This window comes from Zootoca vivipara, chromosome 5, assembly GCF_965207765.1.
Source record: "Zootoca vivipara chromosome 5, rZooViv2.hap1.1, whole genome shotgun sequence".
Classification (NCBI taxonomy): Eukaryota; Metazoa; Chordata; class Lepidosauria; order Squamata; family Lacertidae; genus Zootoca; species Zootoca vivipara.
Window position 1 is genome coordinate 64944623 of NC_142588.1, and position 23437 is coordinate 64968059.

The window sequence follows — 23437 nt, forward strand, 5'->3', positions numbered from 1 at the left end:
GAATCCACACATTCATGTTTATGCCAAGCCATGGTTTGGCTTAGCATGACATGCAAACCAGGCCATTATATACAAAGACAGAACTTTGTGCAATGTGAAGTCTTAATATGCTGCTTCCAGCACTTCTAAAACCAAAGCACCAGAGTAGCAGTACAGGAAGCACCTTAGACTGGGAAATGCATATTCTCTTTCCCTTTCTGTATGGCCACTGCTGCTATGATTTGGTACTCCAGTAGCCTGCTACATTGCCATCAAATGTCTTTACTTAAGATCTGGTTTAGATGGCTAAATTTACATGCACAGCCAAGCATTTTAACTAAACAAATTGAAACATGAACCTAGATTAACAAAATGCTCTTTACTAGTACCAAACCTTTTGGATGATTATAGGAACAGTGTCCAGTGTTCTTTCTTGCAGTGTACATGGTGATCCGAGAAGTCTGTTGTCCAGGGTTTTTTTCTTTCCTTTTTTTTTTAAACAATTCCAAGGTTTTCTTGCCACTGTGGTTTTGTTTTTATATGCTTCTACAAACAAACAAACAGAAATATATTGAGAACTTGCACTGCTTGCATCTTGTCCTTTACTTATGTGTTAAAACTTTAGTCACTGAGGAAAAGTGTATCATAAAGCTGTTCAGAACCAAATGCAATCATGCATTTTAATAAGGGATTTACAGAGAACAACTACTGAAGTGTAGTATTTCTACTTCAGATGCTTACACATAGATTACTCAGAGCTACAAAGGTGATATAAAAACTTCAAACCTGCAAAACTTAAGTGCCATTTTTCGCCAGGATTTTGAGTGGGAATTATTTATAATTTTGTGTTCAAATCATCGTTTATCAATGAGGGTTGAGTGCAAAAAAAAAAAAACCACTCTGACAGCAGGCATATAGCTGCCCACTGGAAGCATTTTATGCAGGGTATATGATATGGCATGCATCTACATGGTACTGAAATGAAGGGGCCATGGCTTGGTGGGTTCCTTAAGTCTGAGCCCACTTTCCTCTTCCTATGATTGTGTTCCAGGACCCACCCAGCCTGTCATAGGTTGCAGTGCTGGTCTTGCTGCCGGTCACTGTGGAGCTGAGCAGGATTTTTTTTTTTTGCCAGTCTGCAAATTGGCTTCTTCAGGAAGATGGGGGAAGGGTTGTAAGATGAGCAGGTGAGCATCCTTTGGCACCTTCATAAATGAGGGGTGTATTCAGACTAGCTTATTCTAAACTGTGTGACCTGTGGGGTTGGCTATGGCATGCCTTTGGGGGTAGCAGCCAGAAAGTCTCCCTGTTCACCTTAAGAGTTGGGCTCAGAAAGAGGTCATGATCTTTTTTTAAAAAAAAATAATCTTTATTGAAATGTCAAACAAAATCATACAGTTAAAATGCATACAAACAATAATTTTTAAACAATAAAATATATAAGCAAAACAAGCAAATCATACATACCTCTTTTTGCATAAATCTACTAACAAATATCAGAATCATATATTTAAATCACATAAACTGTCTTAATGTTAATGACTTTTATTAGTTTTATATAAATTCATATTCAGATCGACTTCCACTCGTCATCCTTCCGGGCTAATAGATTTACTTCTTTTTGGACTGCTTTCTTTTAATTATCATCTTGGGATCTCTACAGAATATTTGACGTAAATCCAAGTCTTTTCAAATAATCTCCAAATTTTCCCCAATTGTATTTAAGCTTTTGAATACTGTCCCCTCTGATAGAATATGAGGTCATGATCAAAGTCACCCCTTTGCCATAGGCAAGGTGGTTCCTCCAAGTTGAGTTGACTCATAGCATTAAGCCACTGCTTAGACCTCTGTTGAATACACTGTGGCTCTCATTCAACCCACATATTTGTGTCTTGTCTCTTCTTTACATACTCTGGCAGCAAAGTATATATAGTTTTTTGGAGAAAGTGTAGCTGGACCACACCTTGGAAATGGCCAATTTGCTACTAAAACAGATTTTGTTGACATATAAAGACCTATACTTGGATATTTGAAGGAACACCTGGTCTCACATTTGCTGAGATCATTGGAGTATCTCCTGATGTTGACTGAGGCATGGCATCAGAGTGCAGGGACCTAAGGAAGGTATTGTCAGGTTTAGTACTTCTCCCACACAAGACACAGAACACTGGCAGTTTAAGTAGCTGAAGTTTATTTCTCAATAACAGGCTTACAGCAGTCCAAGCTTCCACAACTCATCCTTCGCCAATGGAGTCACCTGACTCCACTGGCTTCTGAACCCTCCCAAGGCCAGATATACGCCACATCCTCCCCCACCACCTGCTGGCTTGCCTCTGCTCTAATCAATTGCTCCACCTCTTGGCGACTCAGGTACAGCTAATTCCTCTTACTCTGGAGATTCCTCTCTGCTGGGCGTGTCCCTGACAGGTATTTTCTGTTGTGGATTTCTGTTATTGAATTTCTTCCCCTCTGATACAATCATGCCTCAGTTTAAGTACGCTTCAGTTTGAGTACTTTCAGTTTAAGTACTCCACGGACCCGGAAGTGTTTACTTCCGGGTTCTGCCGCGTGCGCATGTGCAGAAGCAATCTGTGCACTTTGCGCATGTGCAGAAGCGATCTGCACGGTTTGCGCATACGCAGAAGCGCTCTATCGGCGCTTCACGCACTCGCACTATCGCCACTCGGATTAAGTACTTTTGGGGGAGCAAATGGCACCCCGGAACCAATTAAGTACTTAACCCGAGGTACCAGTGTAAATGTTAATTTTTTTCATCTAAAATACTCGTTAGACAGTAAAATTTGTGTTAAATTGCTGTTTTAGGGGTGTTTTTCATCGTCTGGAACGAATTAATCCACTTTCAATGCGAAAGGTCACTTCAGGTTAAGTATGCTTCAGGTTAAGTACGGACTTCCGGAACCAATTAAGTACTTAACCTGAGGTACCACTGTATAAGGCAAGTGTTGACTGTGACGAACTTTTGACCTACCGTATCTGTTTACCAAACCCTTTGCTGTCTACTAATTCCCAGCTCGGAATAAGATTATTGCTGGCTACAGTGAGTCGAATTTTACAGTGGGTTAATCTTTTTAATGTGCGGCTTACCTTCCTGTTTTCTGTTTGTATTTCATGGACTTTTTTGTTATTACTCGGCATATAAAAGCATATAAATGTTTTAAAATATGGAATTACTACTCTGGAAATATTTGTGTTGAAGAGCATATAAATAGATTCCGACTAAACATCCTTGTGGACTCTCCTTCATTGGAGGATTTAAGCAGAGGTTGGATGGACATCTGTCATGGATGCTTTAGCTGAGATTTCTGCATTTCAGCAGGTTGGACTAGATAGCCCCTGGAGGTCCTTTCAACTCTACAATTCTATGAAAGCCATGAAGTGTGTGTGGTCTATCCAATATAAAACACAGAGGGTCAAATTCACAACTGTCTGACAGCTGGGAAGAGGCCATTGGGAATGTGCTCAGTATGATGCGCTCTGACCCTCACTTTCATATCTACATATTGCAGTAGGTCAAATGGATCTGGGCTGCAGTGAAACAATTTTTCTTTGCCCAGAGCCTGCTCTTCTTTTGTTCTTAGATTATAAATTTAGAGCCCAAGTTGTGCAATTAAGAGTGCATGGTTAAGGTATGGTTGTGTACAACAAAGTTTCTGTGGGTGTGAATGCTTTGTATGCCACCAGGAAAGGCGCCCCCCAAAAATAATCTAGTGGAATAATTCTACCATTAATAGGAGAAATAAGAAAAGTTTTCCATTGATGCAGCTATTGTAATATTGAAAAATATTATAGCCGATAAATACTGAATTGACTTTGAAAAACATAGAAGGTGACTAACATTTATTGTTTGGAGCGAGCATACTGGTCCACATTTATAGAAACCATATTCTGTCTTCTTCTGCAAGTATTTTCTTCAAAGAGTCCAAAATATAATAAGGGAGAAACATAAATTGACTTGCTTCAGACAAGGTCATGTGATATAAAGCGGCCGTTGTGAGACGTAGATTTCAAAGGCTCAGCTTCAAATCCCAGCAAACCCATGGACTTATGGTGGACAAATCTCTGTCAGGCTCAGTTGTGCATTTTCCCCATGCAGGAATAGCGATGTGATACCTCTATTAAAATAGATAAGCTGAGGATAGAGAGACTATTTGTATGACTGAAGTGCTGCATGCTGGAACAATATGGTGTGCATCCATGAGAGCAACGCCTGGTTTAGCAAGCTGGGAATGACTGTTGAGCATGAGCGCTCCTCCTTTAACAAGGCTGGCCTGCAACATTTTTCTGTCTGAGAGGGGAAGAACAAAAGTGGAATGGGTGGAAGCGCCCATTATAATACAAAAGCCAAGAAGTCTGACAGATGAATCTTACTTCATGTCAGAATACAACATCTGAGGGCAGAAGACATAGGGCTCAACAGATTCTGTCTTCTGTGGCATTAGCTACCCCTTCCAGTTTAGTGTCATTTGCAGATTTGATGAGCATCCCCTCAATTCCTTCATCCAAGTAATTTATAAAGAGGTTGAACAAAAATGGGCCCAGAACAGACCTCTGAGGCACCCATTTGTTATTTTTTCCAGGATGATAAAGAACCATTAGTGAACACACTTTGGGTTTGGTCAGTCAAAAAGCTACAAATCCACCTCATCCAGCCCACATTTTAGCAGTTTCTCCACAATGGGGGACTGTCAAAGTCTTACTGAAATCAAGATACCATACATCCACAGCATTCCCCTGATCCACCAAGCATCTATCTAAAAAATAAGTGATAGTTGGCTGGCATGACTTGTTTATGAGAAAATGTTTCTACAATAAGGAACTTTCAGTCTCTGTTGTGGCTATTATGCAAAAATTGTGATTATGCATTGTTGAGGTTCCATTATATGGAAGAAGCTGAGGTTGCCTGGAAACATATGTATCATCTCCTGTCAAGTCCAGGTTAATTGACTAATTAAGTTTTCATTAGAGGAATATGTAGCAAAACCTCTTACTTGGGATAAGGCATCTCCAGCCCCATTTCTTGCACACACCATTTCTTGTATGTTTCTAACATTGGAAAGTCTCAACCTCAAATGCAAGCCTATGAAATAAAATCTCATCTGAATTTTCTGGTTTCATGCTGGATGATGGAGAGTGTTAATTTATGAAGAGAGCAAACATATTTCTTTCTTCTTTAGTTGTTTGCATCTTCCTCCCCAATATTCAGATTTCTACTTCAGAGTGGAATGAATAAACATGAACTGTTGACTAATCTTGACAGTCCTGTTACCAACCAGAATTACCATCAATGTTGTTTACTCCATTATTCCATTCATATATATCATTGTTGATTTTACTATGCAGTGCAAATTGCACCGTTTCGTCCAACACAATGCAAGGATAATGAAAATAAAGGTATTCTTGGATGTGAAAGCATTTATCTAGGATGGTGGGTTCAGCTCACTTATTAACCATGTTTTAGCAGAGTAAAGGTTTGCCGAATACCCACCACCATTCATTCACCATAAAAGTGGGTGGGATATTCAGAGACTTTCAGGGCAGGATAAAATTCTAAGTATTTTCAGGTGTGGTTTTACCTTAACATGAGGTGGATGCAAAATAAAAAAATTCCTTCAGTAGCACCTTAAAGACCAACTAAGGTTATATTTTGGTATGAGGTTTATATTTTGGTATTTTGGTATGAGGTGGATGGTAAGACAGGCAGCAGTGTTGCCATCAGTTTAATCCCTATGTAATGCTGCAATCCTAATCCTATTTACATGGAAGTAAGACCCACTGAATTCAATAGAACTTACTTCTAAGTTGACATGGTTTGTTGTTGTTTAGTCGTTTAGTCGTGTCCGACTCTTCGTGACCCCATGGACCATAGCACGCCAGGCACTCCTGTCTTGCACTGCCTCCCGTAGTTTGGTCAAACTCATGTTCGTAGCTTCGAGAACACTGTCCAACCATCTTGTCCTCTGTCGTCCCCTTCTCCTAGTGCCCTCAATCTTTCCCAACATCAGGGTCTTTTCCAAGGATTCTTCTCTTCTCATGAGGTGGCCAAAGTATTGGAGCCTCAGCTTCACGATCTGTCCTTCCAGGGAGCACTCAGGGCTGATTTCCTTAAGAATTGATAGGTTTGATCTTCTAGCAGTCCATGGGACTCTCAAGAGTCTCCTCCAGCACCATAATTCAAAAGCATCAATTCTTTGGCGATCAGCCTTCTTTATGGTCCAGCTCTCACTTCCATACATCACTACTGGGAAAACCATAGCTTTAACTATACGGACCTTTGTCGGCAAGGTGATGTCTCTGCTTTTTAAGATGCTGTCTAGGTTTGTCATTGCTTTTCTCCCAAGAAGCAGGCGTCTTTTAATTTCGTGACTGCTGTCACCATCTGCAGTGATCAAGGAGCCCAAGAAAGTAAAATCTCTCACTGCCTCCATTTCTTCCCCTTCTATTTGCCAGGAGGTGATGGGACCAGTGGCCATGATCTTGGTTTTTTGGATGTTGAGCTTCAGACCATATTTTGCGCTCTCCTCTTTCACCCTCATTAAAAGGTTCTTTAATTCCTCCTCACTTTCTGCCATCAAGGTTGTGTCATCTGCATATCTGAGGTTGTTGATATTTCTTCCGGCAATCTTAATTCCTGCTTGGGATTCATCTAGTCCAGCCTTTTGCATGATGAATTCTGCATATAAGTTAAATAAGCAGGGAGACAATATACAACCTTGTCGTACTCCTTTCCCAATTTTGAACCAATCAGTTGTTCCATATCCAGTTCTAACTGTAGCTTCTTGTCCCACATAGAGATTTCTCAGGAGACAGATGAGGTGATCAGGCACTCCCATTTCTTTAAGAACTTGCCATAGTTTGCTGTGGTCGACACAGTCAAAGGCTTTTGCATAGTCAATGAAGCAGAAGTAGACGTTTTTCTGGAACTCTCTAGCTTTCTCCATAATCCAGCGCATGTTTGCTATTTGGTCTCTGGTTCCTCTGCCCTTTCGAAATCCAGCTTGCACTTCTGGGAGTTCTCGGTCCACATACTGCCTAAGCCTGCCTTGTAGAATTTTAAGCATAACCTTACTAGCGTGTGAAATGAGCGCAATTGTGCGGTAGTTGGAGCATTCTTTGGCACTGCCCTTCTTTGGAATTGGGATGTAGACTGATCTTCTCCAATCCTCTGGCCATTGCTGAGTTTTCCAAACTTGCTGGCATATTGGGTGTAGCACCTTAACAGCATCATCTTTTAAAATTTTAAATAGTTCAGCTGGAATATCATCACTTCCACTGGCTTTGTTATTAGCAGTGCTTTCTAAGGCCCATTTGACTTCACTCTCCAAGATGTCTGGCTCAAGGTCAGCAACCACACTACCTGGGGTGTACGAGACCTCCATATCTTTCTGGTATAATTTCTCTGTGTATTCTTGCCACCTCTTCTTGATGTCTTCTGCTTCTGTAAGGTCCTTACCACTTTTGTCCTTGATTATGGTAATCTTTGTACGAAATGTTCCTTTCATATCTCCAATTTTCTTGAACAGATCTCTGGTTTTCCCCATTCTATTGTTTTCCTCTATTTCTTTGCATTGCTCATTTAAGAAGACCCTCTTATCTCTCCTTGCTGTTTTTTGGAAATCTGCATTCAGTTTCCTGTATCTTTCCCTATCTCCCTTGCATTTTGCTTGCCTCCTCTCCTCCGCTATTCGTAAGGCCTCGTTGGACAGCCATTTTGCCTTCTTGCATTTCCTTTTCCTTGGGATGGTTTTCGTTGCTGCCTCCTGTATAATGTTACGAGCCTCCATCCATAGTTCTTCAGGCACTCTGTCCACCAAATCTAAATCCTTAAACCTGTTCCTCACTTCCACTGTGTATTCATAAGGGATTTGATTCAGATTGTATCTTACTGGCCCAGTGGTTTTTCCTACTTTCTTCAGTTTAAGCTGGAATTTTGCTATAAGAAGCTGATGATCTGAGTTACAGTCAGCTCCAGGTCTTGTTTTTGCTGACTGTATAGAGCTTCTCCATCTTTGGCTGCAGAGAATATAATCAATCTGATTTCGATGCTGCCCATTTGGTGATATCCATGTGTAGAGTCGTCTCTTGTGTTGTTGGAAAAGAGTGTTTGTGATGACCAGCTTGTTCTCTTGACAGAACTCTATTAGCCTTTGCCCTGCTTCGTTTTGAACTCCAAGGCCAAACTTGCCAGTTGTTCCTTTTATCTCTTGATTCCCTACTTTAGCATTCCAATCCCCTGTAATGAGAAGAACATCCTTCTTTGGTGTCATTTCTAGAAGGTGTTGTAGGTCTTCATAGAATTGGTCAATTTCACTTTCTTCAGCACCGGTAGTTGGTGCATAAACTTGGATTACTGTGATGTTAAAAGGTCTGCCTTGGATTCGTATCGAGATCATTCTGTCATTTTTGAGATTGCATCCCATTACAGCTTTTGCCACTCTTTTGGTGACTATGAGGGCCACTCCATTTCTTCTACAGGATTCTTGCCCACAGTAGTAGATATGATAGTCACCCGAACTGAATTCACCCATTCCCTTCCATTTTAGTTCACTGATGCCCAGGATGTCGATATTTATTCTTGTCATCTCATTTTTGACCACATCCAGCTTACCTCTATTCATGGTTCTTACATTCCAGGTTCCTATGCAATATTTTTCTTTACAGCATCGGACTTTCCTTTCGCTTCCAGGCATATCCGCAACTGAGCGTCCTTTCGGCTTTGGCCCAGCCGCTTCATCAGCTCTGAATCTACTTGTACTTGTCCTCCGCTCTTCCTCAGTAGCATGTTGGACGCCTTCCGACCTGAGGGGCTCATCTTCCAGCGTCATAACTTTTATATGCCTGTTGTCTTTGTCCATGGAGTTTTCTTGGCAGGGATACTGGAGTGGCTTGCCAGTTCCTTCTCCAGGTGGATCACGTTTAGTCAAAACTCTCCACTATGACCTGTCCATCTTGGGTGGCCCTGCATGGCATAGCTCATAGCTTCTCTGAGTTATTCAAGCCCCTTCGCCACGACAAGGCATTGATCCATGAAGGGGAGTTGACATGGTTAGGAGTGTGCTGAAAGCAACAAGCTTTCCTGATCAACCACAAGCAGATAGATTCTAGCAAACACTTCTACTTCTCTGTGTAACTAAAACACTTCTACCATTCTAGTTCTGCAAGCCCATTTCTGTCTTCATATAGAATATTGGCGACACGACCTTCAGATACTATGACATGTTAGAATGCATGATGCTGAAAACATTTTTGTCCTCCCAGGTGTTAAGTACTTTCAAAAGCTGAACTGAAGGAGATATCACCAGGGGAATTTGTTGGAACCAGACAACGGGGCAACATTGTTTTGAGGGTCTATGCAGCTAATGCTATAGCTGTGATACTTTAAAAGAAAAAACAACAACAGTGTTTTATGTTTAAGAAAGATCAAAGCCATCAAGGACTGGCCTTAAAAAACAACAACCCCAATGTGTTATATAGGGTGGCTTATCTTTTGAAACAACAAGGATAGAATTATACCCTGTAAGAGACCTATCTATATTTTTATTCCGCTACTGGTGTAGGTAGTTTCTGGAATCTTCCTAAACTATGCATATTTTTAAACTTCACAAATAGAAGTGCAAAAATATTTTTAAATACACTTTGGATACTCAAGCAATGCAGGTTACATATTTTAGAGTTCTTAACAATAGTTATAAACTCTGTGTCATTTTTATTTGTCCCAAAGTTAATGAGCAGCTCTGATCCTGGTTTTCACATAAAATTGGGGAAATGTTGGCACTGCCTCTAAAATAAACCTTTTTTTAAAAATGAATTTACTCTCATAAATCTGTTTTTATATGAAAAACTGGCATGCTTCAATTCCTGAGAATGTTGTATTGCTTACAAACTGGGCCAGAGGGTCGATACAGTAATAAAAACAAAACCCAGAAAGTCATGATTTGTATTGACAGATTGTATATCTGCGAAGAAAGCCACGCACAAAAAATGTTTCTTTTCCTGAATTTAGTGGATCAGATTTCTCTATTATGCTGCTGCTACTTACATACTAGTGTAAGGAAAGATATTAAAGTAAAATGAAACTGAAGTCAACAATATTAATACAAGGATGTTTCTGAAAGAAATTATAACATGGTTGCCTCCACCGTGTACTGAAAGATCTTTCCAAAATAGTTTTATAAAGATGTATAAATACATACATACCATATACCCATCAGAACTTCAAAGAAAATACTGTCTTACGAGAAGTTATTATGAAGGAGCTTCAAATGCACCTTCATTTTACAACTCTTGTTGCGTGTCGAGACCCCGTAACCACCCCCTCAAGGAGAAATAAAAACACCAAGACACTGGATATAAGGTTAATGTTATTGGGGAAATTTAGGCCACAACTTTATTGGTTACAGAATGTGAGCGGTATTGGCTTAGGCATGGAGTAGACCAGGCTATATCTGACTCCTGCCCGTTGTGCCGGACGTCTGGTAGGGTAAACCCCCGGTAGGGGGAGCCCCGTTGATGCAAACCAACTCGAGCTCCCCCCTGGGTTCCCGAAGGGTCGTGGCATGGCCCTAGGCTTCAGACAAGATCCACACACCCAGATTCCTTTAACGGAATACACCTAAGCATGGAGGGGCAGGCGATGGCCAGGCCTCCCCACCCCCATCAGAAGGTCACCCAATGCCTAACTGCAAAACCTTACAAAGTTGTGATGGTTATTATGAGGTAGGCGAAAACCAAGTGGCCTGAGCCAATTTGCCAAGAGGAAAAATTCCTACCAGGCCCCTCAACGGCGACCAACCGAGGTCCATAGAAAGGCCATTAAAGAATAAACCTGCAAATAGGGAGGGAGGGTGGGAGTGTTATATTCCCATCAGAACGTCAAAGAAAATACTGTCTTACGAGAAGTTATTATGAAGGAGCTTCAAATGCACCTTCATTTTACAACTCTTGTAAATGGCAGTCAGAAGCTACACATTGATAACCGTAAGCCTCCTCATGCATGATCCCCAGTAACTGCAGAAAGCACCAGGGGAAGCAAAAGCAAAACTTACGAAATGAATCTTGGATCAATCCAGTACTGGTTTCCAGAGCTACATTGGGAATGAGTGCCTCCGTCTATTCTGGGAATAATTTAATAGCACAAGAACCCCAATTCAACAGGATATTTACTTTTTCTTAAAAATCATATCATTGATCTAAAGACAGTCTGGATACAATTTGGGAGGAGGAATGTATTTACACTTTCAAGTTCTGTTCTAGTGCTTTATTGTACTTATAGAAACGTTGTGTGTGTAAGGTAGCTTCCAGTCCTGTAGCTGGCAATGGACTGGGGAATGTAGGCAATTTCCCTCTCACCCCTAGAGCCCACAGCTCTCCCCTAACTAAATATGTTTTGTTGCTGTTGTTCAGCATGATCACATTGCATCTATATTATCAATATTATACAGCATCCTATTTGCTGAATCAGTTCGAAACTTGTATAGATTATATATTCTGCTAAACTGGGCAGACACAGGATATCCTCATATACTTGGAATGCACTTAGTATCGTTAGACTTCTTCTTCCTTTACTGCAGTAACAAACCACAAAACATCATAGCAATGTATAGAATATTCAGATTAAGAACATCTCAATACTGTGATAAAAATAGTATAACAAAAGAAAACACAATTTGTACTGTCAGAACATCGTCATATCATAGAGAAAGGCTGGGAATCAATAGGGAATTGTGTAGGAAATATGGGGAAGTTTCTGTATTAAAAATCCCCGTCTCAACTCCTGAATGTTCAATTTCTCGAACTGCTTTCTGAGACATAAGCACATAATTTCCTTCAGTTGCTGATGCTTTCTTAAGTAGAAAAAGGCATACATCTCTTTTTATATATCAATAATGGAAAAGTGAAGTGCCTAAGATTCTGATATCCATGATAGTTTTCCAGAATAAAACAGTTATTTATTTCTGCTCTTTTGCTGCAGAAATACTGTTTGTTGGTAACTGTTGTTTACTGTTGTATTCAGAAACCTGTCCACGTTGACTTACACAGGGTGCCATAATGCTCAGCATCATTTAATCAGTAGCATATAAAGCAGCTTGCCTCCCTACCATGTAATTTCTGTTCTGTTTATTCCTTACAGGTGAAATCTGTGCTTTTAAAATCCATGGACAGGAAATGCCCTTTGAAGCTGTGGTGCTAAACAAGACATCTGGAGAAGGTCGTCTTCGAGCAAGAAGTCCAATTGACTGTGAACTGCAGAAGGAGTACACATTCATCATCCAGGCATATGACTGTGGCGCAGGGCCTAGTGGAACAAACTGGAAGAAATCTCACAAGTGAGTGACAACTGGGAGAGTGAGGCAGGGACTGTGGAATGTATTTACAATTCATGCTGAAAAGATTCTTTTAATGCTTTGCTTGCCAATGCTAGTGGAAATCAAATCAAAGTACTTTTATCACAGGAGATGATTTTTCAACCTGTTCACTTCTCTTCACTCTTCCTGACTGCTTGAAATTGACTTCTTTTAATAGTACATTCAACTGACACTTTAAAGGTCCTAATAGGACTCTGGATCGAACTGTTTGCTGTTGGAAAAGCCCTACCATTAAATAAATTGGTGACTTTTTGAAACATAAATACTGAGTGTTAATTGATCTTCATGTAATCAAATCATATTGAATTTCCTTGCTTCTTCATCTTCCTTTTTATATTTTCAGCATTCCTGCAGCATTGATTATAATGTTGGTGGGCATTCTTATTTATGTCATATAATAATCATAGATAAGATGGAAAATGGTTATTTTGTGCAAGCATACAAAGTATTTACATATGAAATGGAAAATATTGCTTGATCCAGATTTACGCCTTGTTTAAGTGTGAGAGGATGGGAACAGTTCAAGAAGCTATGATGCTGTGATCCAAAGAAGCTTAACAAGATGCCAAGTTGTTGCCCTGGGGTTCTCCCCAATCTTAGTTCTACTTAGAGTTGAACCACTGGAATTCATAGGCATGACTAATATGGGTTTACTCTGAGTAGAAAGTTGGCTACAAACCTAAATCGCAAAATCTGAAAGTTATGCAAGGCCACTTGTGCAGAGCTCTCTCCTAACCCCCTTTCTAAGGTGTAGTTCTGATGTCATTACACTTATCATATACAGTACTCCAAAATTTCTCCGATGAAAATAGGGATGTCCCCATTCCATAAGGAATTAATTAATAATACTCCACCCATCTGACTGGGTTGCCCCAGTTACTCTGGGAGGCTTCCAACATATATAAAAACATAATAAAACATCAAACATTTAACAAACTTCCATATACAGGGCTGCCTTCAGATGGCTTGGGGGTCAGATAACTCCATACCCTCCAACATTTCTCTGATGAAATCCTAAGGAAAAAGGGGGACATTCCAGGATCAAATCAGAAACAGGGATGGCATCTGTAAATTCAGCACCTCCCTGGAAAAAAGGGACTCCTGAAGGGTCTACAATTCGTATTTCCCATTCTGTATTTTTCCTAATTTTGCAAGGCTCAGCCAAAGATGGAATCACAGACAGGGAAAGAATAGCAGTGCATGGGATGGATTCTGACCCCTATAGCAACAGAAGAAGAAGCTTTTGTAGCCAGAGTCAGTAAGTGTTCCACCCTTCCAGGCCAGGTGGAAATAAGCCAGCAAAGCAGGAAGCTTTATTGATCGTTGGGGAAATGATTTGTTTCAGCTAAACTTCTTTCAACATGATGGAAAGAAGCCCAGTGCCATACTCTTTAAAATTTAGAAATTGTTCATAGACTCACAGTGTTTCATTTTCTGTAGCAGTTCTTTGTTTAATTTGAAAGTTGACATATTTGAGCACAAAGTAATGCAAATACAATGGAGTGCTGAAATATAAAGTCAAGTAATACAATAATTTATTTTAACAGAGCCTCAATTTAAAGCATATATTTTAGCTTTCGCAGCTATTTCTTGCATTCATGTTTAACTTTTGCATTTTCTACATGTCTGTCCTCTTATTTGATTGTAAGGATTGTGTGAGACTCGCTTTTACATTTTATTCTACTTAAAATAAACATAAAATATGTACATTTTAAAATGTTAACACTTAATGACAGGCTTGGAATATGCATTGATATTTGCATGATATTGTGAGACTCAAACTGATCTCTCTTCATTTTAGGGCTGTGGTCCATATCCAGGTAAAGGATATGAATGAATTTGCACCAACTTTTAAAGAAACATCCTATAAGGCTACTGTGACAGAGGGAAAGATCTATGACAGTGTATTGCAGGTGGAAGCCATAGATGAGGACTGTTCTCCTCAATACAGCCAGATATGCAATTATGAAATTGTCACAACAGACGTTCCATTTGCCATTGATAGGAATGGTGAGTGCTTACCGTTGCAGAGTTATGAATTCTGAGCCACATCTTTATTTATGGGTTTTTCAGCCTGCCTTTCAGGGCACAGCCCTTCCGAGTTGACTCACAAATTAGAACTGCATAAAACAAATAAATTATAACAATCCCAGTCTGAAAGCTGCAAGATTTTAAAATTCTAGCACAGTACACTACAAAAATGTATTCAGCATGCATTTAAAGACCCGTACAGATAGGACCATATGAATGCATACATCTCTGGGGAGAGAATGCTGTCATTGCTAAATTGGCCCAGTCTCTAGTACTCTAGTACTCACCAGCTTGATGAAACTTACTTGACTGATGTACAAAGTAGTCCTAAATATAGGAAAGCCAGTGGAACTCTTTTTTCAGGCAATCATGTTTTGACTTTTCTCAAGATAGTGTTTCTATTCTGGTGGGCGCTGACTATATCCCTAGTCGAGCTATAATATTTTGTGACAATGAAATTTGAATTTTTAATCCGAGTTTACTTTTAACTGAGTGTGCTGTAGGAAACTGCTTGAATTATTGTTGTGGATATATGTTTGACAGTATTTGTGATACCATTAGCATTCCTATGAAATCTCACCACCACCAGCCCATATTTCCTTGCCCATATTTTTTAATGTCCATTTTAAAGTATATTTTTAGAACAGTCTTTATAGTGTCTGATAGCTTCGGTGCTGGAGTAGTTGAGGATATGAGAGTGCACATACCGTATTTTTCCGTGTATAAGACTAGGTTTTTAAAATTGAAAATAAGGTTAAAAATCTGGGGGCGTCATACATGGATAGTGCATATGCCCATTTTCTAAATTTGGGATTCCCCAAAGTAGGGGGCATCATATACATGGGGGCATCTTATACACGAAAAAATATGGTATATTCCTTCAAAATGAGGTGATATACCCGAGGTCATCCTTGTGCCACTCCCATGGCATGTATTGCAAATTAATTGACTCTTCATTCATTATTTAATTATTTGCTGGCTATGCACTTTTCCTTCTTCAAAATATAGATATTCCTCAACCAACAGCAGTGTGCACCATACCCTCCTATAAACCCCAAAGAGTGCTGTAAACGTAATATATATCCTGTGCTGCTATTTCTCCTGTAGCAAATATATTTTCCCATCCATCATGTGGGACAAGGTGTAGCGCTATTGTCTCATTTTAAAGAGAATCCATAGGAGCATCACATGAAGACTAAAATGTGGATTCTTGCACTCTCGCACTCTCTCTTGGCAAAAAAAATCATTAGTTCCATCAAATTTAAAACCCTCAATTTTGTTTGTTTCTGAGAACCACCACAAGATGAGCACCTTACTACAGAGCAGGCAGTAACATCTCTTTCCCACCAGAACAATTTAATATTTGTCTAATTTCAGAGATGAGCATCTTTTATATCTGAAGTTCCACCTGAGGGTTGCCAGCACTATAAATTAAAAGTGTTCACAGGGCTTTTGTTTTTCTCGTAGCAGCCATTTCATGCTGCATTGCTTTATCAGAAGCATCTCCCCCATTTGACATGGTTCTGTCTTTATTTGAGCCAATTTCTCATAGAGTGCAGCTGAGCGTCAAAACATAATAACCAGTTAGCATCAGTAAAATGCAAATGGTGGTAAAGAGAATCCCTGCTCTCATTACAATAGCGTGAGTGGAAGGGAAATGTTTTGAATATTGTATGGAGGGAGCAATCAAGATGATTGAAATGGAGTTTAAGTAATCAAGAGCTATTTAGTATAGCTGTTTTTTATTGGAGTGGATGCAATGACATGGAATTTTTAAAATGAAATATAAGGTGCACGTGCTGAATAAAATGTGGACGTGCATGATTCCTTCTGTATTTCTAGATTATTTCTCTTTATTCCAAATTTTGAAGACTAAACTGAGTATCTGGAGTTTTCAGTCTTGAAACATTTTGTTTTGAGTACTGCATAATTTCACCGAATTTATCATGTTTGCTTGGGACATGCATCTCAACACATCTGAAAGCAATTTTCTCCCATGTCCAGACATTCAGGAACATAACTGACTGAGAAGAATAATCATTCTGATGGTAGGGGAACCTCTTCATTTTGCCACACCTGGCCTTATCTATGCCAGAAGACAGCATGCTGTCAGCCTGGTAGAAACTAGCACATTTTATCAAATGCATAGGGGTGCAACATGTCAGAAAAGTTTGTCTTGGTAGTAAAATCCCAGCAGCAGTGTTGCTTCCATTTACTGGGGAGAGAGGCAAAGTGGCAGTGAGATTGGAGCTGAACTGGTAGAACCAACCAGACATGCTGGGATGCTGCAAAGCCCCAATACCACCACCACCTCACCAATCCCCATCATAGTAATTGGTAGTGACGTTGCGGCTGGGAGGCTATTGCTGCCATTCTGCCCAGTGTGTGAGCTGCTCCTCCCAAAATGAGAACAGGAGTAGAATCCTTAAGAGTGGAATGAAATTTTTAAAAGGCAAAGGAAGTATGAATTCCTTTGCCATGGCAGAGCTTTTATGGTGCAAGGAGTGATGAGGTGCAGAGACAGAAAACCCATTTGGGAGTTCTAAGAGACTGATTTCTTGTTACTGTGACTGCTTTTTGAAATCTCAGTGTTCAGGGTTCAGAAACCAGTTATGATCTTAGAAGAAAAATGGCTCAAGGGGTGTTCCCAAGGGAACAAAAAGGGTGGTCAATTTGTCTGTGCTTGCCCTGAATATAGAACACTGGACATTTGGTGCATGTGGGTTGTTGCTAGTCAAAATGTCGCAGAAAAAAAAGCTAATGGCTCTCAGTTTTCAATGACCCATGAGATTATTTCCTAATTGCATTAGGAAAATTGGGACATTGACTCTTAGGTGTCTTAAGATTTCCATAGCCCGAAGCACAGAGGGCCAGGACCACTCCTTTCCATTTCAAGATCTTTTCCAGATAATAACAAACAAAGAATACAACCCCATTCCCAGAACAGTACAATATTATGTTCCAACATCAAATATTCAAATGTTCAGTACAAGCTATTTCTCTTTTGTTTTTCTATAAATCTCCATGAGATGCAGGTGGCCTGTATCCATTAACAGCATATGAAATAAAATTTGGCTATGACAGGTCTCATAGCTGTCATGAGATGGATGAGTCCCTGTACTTCTACATCACTACAGCAGAAATGATTGCAACAAAATTTGAACTCTGGTGGCATGTAATTTCAGATTGGACTGGTCAATGAAGGTTGAGCCATGTGCCTATCACACTATTAGTGAGGGTGACCTGACTAATAGTGTGTGATGTACTATGAAAAATGTGAAACAGCTTATTTTATTAAATAAACCCCCAAAGTAAAATAACTTTCTTCTCCCAATGGATATTGCCAAATCCCACTGTCTTTGGAAACAAAGGTACAGTGGAGGTGGTGGGGGCCTTCATACAGCCCTAATAAAACTCTGCTTGCTTGTTAAACCCTCTGTGTGTCATTGTCATTCTTTGTTTCAGATATGAATAGCCCAGATTATCACTGGGAATTGTTTTAAGAGCAGCTGGGTTACAATAGCAACAGCAGCTGTACCCCACCAGTTTTGGTATCCTCCTCTCTGACCGTGACTACCTTAATCCTAACTCATGGAGCCTCACAACCTGGCAAACTGTCTGGCAGAACAATGTGTTCTGAGTCACATGCATATGTGACAGGAACTGGCAAGGGTATCTGAGAATACCTGGCATGGCTATCAACCATTATTCCAAGTGAGCAGGTCAGGAAAGAGCCATAGAGGGTAGAGCTTGATGAAGATGTGGACAGAATGGACAGGCAACATCTCATGGTTCTCAAGCTGATCCTGGAATCGCAAAGATCCTGAGTTCTACTGCTGTTGCTGCCACCACCAATTCCATAGAAAGATACAATAGCAAAGAGCAGATATTAAGAAGAGCTTCTGATATTTTACTTTTGTGTTCTTCTAAAAAGCATTGTAATAGGATAAGTGCTGGTAAAGTCTTTCTCTGATTGGAATCTAGACCTGCCAGTCACAAAACTCCACACTGACAAGTGCTTTCCTTTGATAGAAAGACTCAAAAAAGTGGTTCTGAAGCTTTGTTCACCTTAGACCACTTTGGTCTGGACAAGAGCCTATATAATTTGGAAAGGATCCAAATACCACCAAAGCAGTGTGCTCTAGTTTGCTATTCAGACGTCATCCAAAGCACATCCACACCCCTAATGTATAACCATTTAAATCTAGTTAAGGATGAGATGGAAGATGAAGTGTAACAGGAGCTTACCCTCACATGATTTATAATCCAAAATTTAGCCAGAGTCCTGGCAACTCCTGCTCTTTACTTTCTTTTTGTGATAACTGTGCCCTATATACCTCACTCATTTACTTGGTTGAAAACTTTGCTCTTCTAAGCCTTCCCATTCCACTGACAGTCAAGTCCCCATCACATTGTAATGGATAGAAAAAATATTAAGAAACCAATTCTGCTCAAATCCTTTTAGTCTCATTCACAGGATGAAGGCCCACGTGTATTTTGTGTGTGTGTGTGTGTGTGTGTGTGTGTGTGTGTGTGTGCGCACACACAATTTTTAAGTCCAATAATGTTATCAATGCACACTTTGATTCAACAGCCCAGGTACATGTTTTAAACTTGTGTCTCTGTGTTAGTATAGGTTGCTTGCTGCATTTTCTTCATTTGTAGAGGAATGTTCCATTTGTGTCATGGGATAATGAGCACAGAGCATTGCCTCACATTTCAGAGAAAAGTACAGCCCCTGCAGCTTCACCTGAGCCCTGTAGAGCTGTGGATATCTGTTGTGGTGTTTTATTTCTTTTCCTCCTAGGCACTCCATGGCTCGAGTAGTTTCCCCCACCTGATTAAAAGTGTTTGTAGAACTCCATCTTGTACCCCATGGATATTTCAGCTTGCAACTTTTTATTCAGCTGTAGGGGATATTAAGATTGATGTGATCAATGGGACTGTGTTTGTTAAGAGCACTGTGCAAATGGAAACGGTGCTTATAATGTAGCCCAAATGTACAGAGGACCTTTTTTATATTTATTTAATGGCTAGAGTGACTGCCAGACCTTGGGAGAGAGGTAAGTTGCTAGCTATTTAGCTGTCACAAGAATGAACTCGTTTCTGATATTGTTCTCCTGGAGGTTGTTTTCAAGCTGGTTGAAGTCATTGGCAAGTTGATGGAGTGATTGCCATTGACCTGAGTGAGTTTTGGAATGAGTGCTCATAGACAGTTTCTTTTGACACGTGCTACTAAGGAAAAGTTGGGGGAGGAAAGAGAGAGAGAGAGAGAGAACACACTTTGAATTGATTGATTATATACCTTCACACCCATTTCCTCCTATTTCCGCTTCATGTTGCAGCCTCCAGCGCTACATCCCGTGCTGCTTTGGAAGTATAGGAAGTTGCAGTAGGAATGAGGAGCAAGCTCAGCTCCCTTCATCCCACAGAGGTTGGGATACATGACCTATTGTTCCTGCTGTGTACCACAAGCTGCAAGATGTGTCCTAAGGGGTGGGAAGAACAGGTCGAGTCCAGCTAGTGTAGAATTCAGTGGCCAAGTTGCTCACTGGGGCAAGATGGTTTGAGCATATTATACTGATCCTGTTCTGACTGCACTGGCTGCCAATTAGTTTCTGGCCCAATTCAAAGTGCTGGTTTTGACCTATAAAGCCTTAAATGCCCCAGGACCGCAATACCTCAAGGATCGCCTCTCTCTATATGAACCTACCCAGACCCTAAGGTCATCCTCTGAGGTCCTTCTTCTTGTGCCTTCTCCGCAAGAGGTCTGGTGGTTTAAGACTCAAAGCTAAATGCCAAAGTTATTTTTGTTGGAAAGCTTAAAAATCATAACTAATTTTGACAAAACTACTTTAGACATGTAATCCACTTTAGAGAGTATATAGAATACAATATATAGACATGAATACATGTTGAAAATGTTCACAGCTTCAGGATATGAGAAAGATTAAACATTTCTTTGCAACAGAAAACTTTAATCTGTTAGCACACATAATATGAAATGTATATTAAAGCCTTCCAAGGAACTTGCAAAGGAACTGTCATTCAGCAAAAATAGCCTGAACTCATAAGTTAAAGAGACTACTTTAGAATTGTAAGGTCCTCTACCATTCCCTAAGCTGGGAGCTGCACGTTCCAGTACCTCTCTGTTCCTTATTTTCTTGTGAACACTGCCATTTCTTTGTTACCAGGACAGGTGATTTGTCACATTTATGCTTCTGTCAGGTTGATTTTGTTGCTGCAGAATTTTATTTTTCGTCTGGTAGCACAAAATCCTATCATTTAAAAAAGCTGGTCAGATTCTCCGAAGAGAAGATAAAGGAAATGCTTTCACCACCAACTAACTATTCCAGTCAAAAGAAAATAAAAAAATTCCTTCCAGCAGCACCTTAGAGACCAACTAAGTTTGTCATTGGTATGAGCTTTTGTGTGCATGCACTTCTGAAGAAGTGTGCATGCACACGAAAGCTCACACCAATGACAAACTTAGTTAGTCTCTAAGGTGCTACTGGAAGGATTTTTTTTATTTTGTTTCAACTACATCAGACCAACATGGCTACCTACCTGTAACTTTTCCAGTGTATCCACAGGTAGCAGAAAGTTTGATGAAGGGTACTAGAAAGACAACCGCCTCTGGAGTGTCACTGTCATTTATCCCTGATAATCAATGTTGCCTTTGTAAACCAGGGCCAAAATCCATGATATTTGTGCCGCAGCAGAAGTCAGGAAACAGAGGCACCATGGGCACACTGTTTCCCCTTGAAGACCCAATCACATATGCTGAGATCCCATATAGACTGTAGGATGAACCCTAGCCTAGTGGAGCAGCTCAGATTTCATAGGCATGGGGTCCCAGAATATAGCTTCTGCTCTGTCATTATGATGTGGATGGGGCTGATCATGGCCATGGTTTCCTTCTTCTTCACCAAGGTGAACGGGGATGGGATTTTTTTCATTCTCCTGGCACTTTAATCAGTGGACGTTTGTGTCATTGTCAGGGGTGTGCTCAGAGTATGTAGAGCTAAATGATTTGATATTTTCGTCCTGCCCTTTCAATGGTAAAGGTAAAGGACCCCTGACCATTAGGTCCAGTCACGGACGACTATGGGGTTGCGGCACTCATCTCGCTTTACTGGCCGAGGGAGCCAACAGTTTTTCTGGGTTATATGGCCAGCATGACTAAGCCGCTTCTGGAGAAACCAGAGCAGCACACGGAAACGCTGTTTACCTTCCCGCCGGAGCGATACCTATTTATCTACTTGCACTTTTTTGGCGTGCTTTCGAACTGCTGGGTGGGCAGGAGCTGGGACCGAGCAACGAGAGCTCACCCCGTTGCAGGGATTCGAACCACCGAACTTGCAATCGGCAAGCCCAAGGCTCAGTGGTTTACACCACAGTGCTACCCGTGTCCCGCCCTTTCAATACCACCTATATATTCACCTCATCTGGGCTGTCCTGCCAATGAAGTTGCACTTGAACAATGGACACACCACCATTTCAGAAAATCTGTACCAGTCTGTCTTGCACACGGCACCATATCTCACATTCCATAGCATGGCAAGATTTATGCCTTATCTCATTGCAGCTTTATTATAGCCTTTCAGCCAACGGATCTCATATCTAGGTTTTTGCCCTTAATGTAGAAATAACCATATGGGTTTGTTTTCACCAGGGCTGCACTGAATATTTTTTTCAAATTATGTCTGGATTCTGTTTTGTTTCCTGTGTCTGTTGATCCCAGTCCTGAAAGCATGTGCTCCACCCTTTGTAAGAAGGTAGTGTTATTTTCAGTGTTTGAAGGAGGGGGGAAAGGAAAGTTAGATTAACAAGAAGCATTTTGGAAGGTCAGATCTTTCCTTTTCTCCTTTCTGCCCCCACTTTCTGTTATATCTGAGTCCTTTTGTAAACGTCAGGCAATTATTGCTGCTTTTATTATATGAACCCAGGATCTTGACAATGAAGCAATTGCAGTTTATTGTCCTGTTTCACACCTGCAGGGAATATCAGAAATACCGAGAAGCTGAGTTATGACAAACAGCGTCAGTATGAGATAATGGTAACGGCTTTTGACTGCGGGCAAAAACGTGCAACTGAAGATGTGTTGGTACGAGTTGAAGTCAAGCCTGTATGTAAGCCCGGGTGGCAAGGTAGGGATTGTGTATTGTTGTTTCTTTGGAAATGTTGGCGATACAAAAAAAAATGTTAACTTTTTTAAATGGTAGAAAAATGGCAATTTCTTTTTTTCCGTGTAATGCGCTTTCCAAGTGATTATAAATACTAAAAGCAGAAAGCAATGACAAAACCTTGAAAAAAACAGTTCAAAACAAAATAATTAAAATATGGGAAAAGCAGGGGAGATAAACCAACTAGTTCACTACCAGTTAGAGGCTTCCCACCTTCAGAGAGCAATCCTACAGCATGATTCAGCTCTGTCACAGGACCTGACAACCCAGTGTGACTTAAGCTGGCAAAAGGGTAACTCAAGCACTACTTTAAAGCCTTGTTTTTCCTCTGCTAGGTTTAGGTTGGCTTAGCCAGCAGTGGCCCTGTTCACAGATCTGGCTTCTTTGCATAGGATTGCTCCCTTAATGACTAGGTGCCTGGCTAAAGCAAGAATGACACAATTCCTGGGCTGCCTCCTAGTCTCCAAGGGCAGGGAGATAGGCAGCTCACAAGGAGTGGCAGCAGCAGCAGCAATGGTCACCACTTCTTCCAGGAGAAAGCATCAATTCATGCTGTAGCCCAAGGCCCCAGCTCTTACTTGAGGATGCCATGTGCTGGCAACAAGTCTGGTTGGTTTTAATTTATTTATTAAAGTTTTCGTTACAACTGAATAGTGCCACATTCCAGCGAGAGATGCTGGGGTTTGGAGTCATAGCATCCACTTCAGCAGGATTGCGTGTTCAAACCATACCTGCTTCCTCTTATGCAGGCATAGGCAAACTTGGCCCTCCAGATGTTTTGGGACTACAACTCCCATCATCCCTAGCTAACAGGACCAGTGGTCAGGGATGATGGGAACTGTAGTCTCAAAACATCTG

At 40.6% G+C, this 23437-nt stretch overlaps 1 protein-coding gene across 1 annotated transcript in view; it reads left to right on the top strand.

Moving 5' to 3' along the window:
- CLSTN2 (calsyntenin 2) overlaps window positions 1–23437 on the top strand; it is a 337675-nt gene that overhangs the window by 222120 nt on the left and 92118 nt on the right. The window contains exons 3-5 of the mRNA XM_035132736.3: window positions 12128–12323; window positions 14164–14372; window positions 22394–22543. Coding sequence (XP_034988627.3) covers window positions 12128–12323; window positions 14164–14372; window positions 22394–22543 — 555 coding nt within the window. The remainder of the gene's footprint in view (window positions 1–12127; window positions 12324–14163; window positions 14373–22393; window positions 22544–23437) is intronic.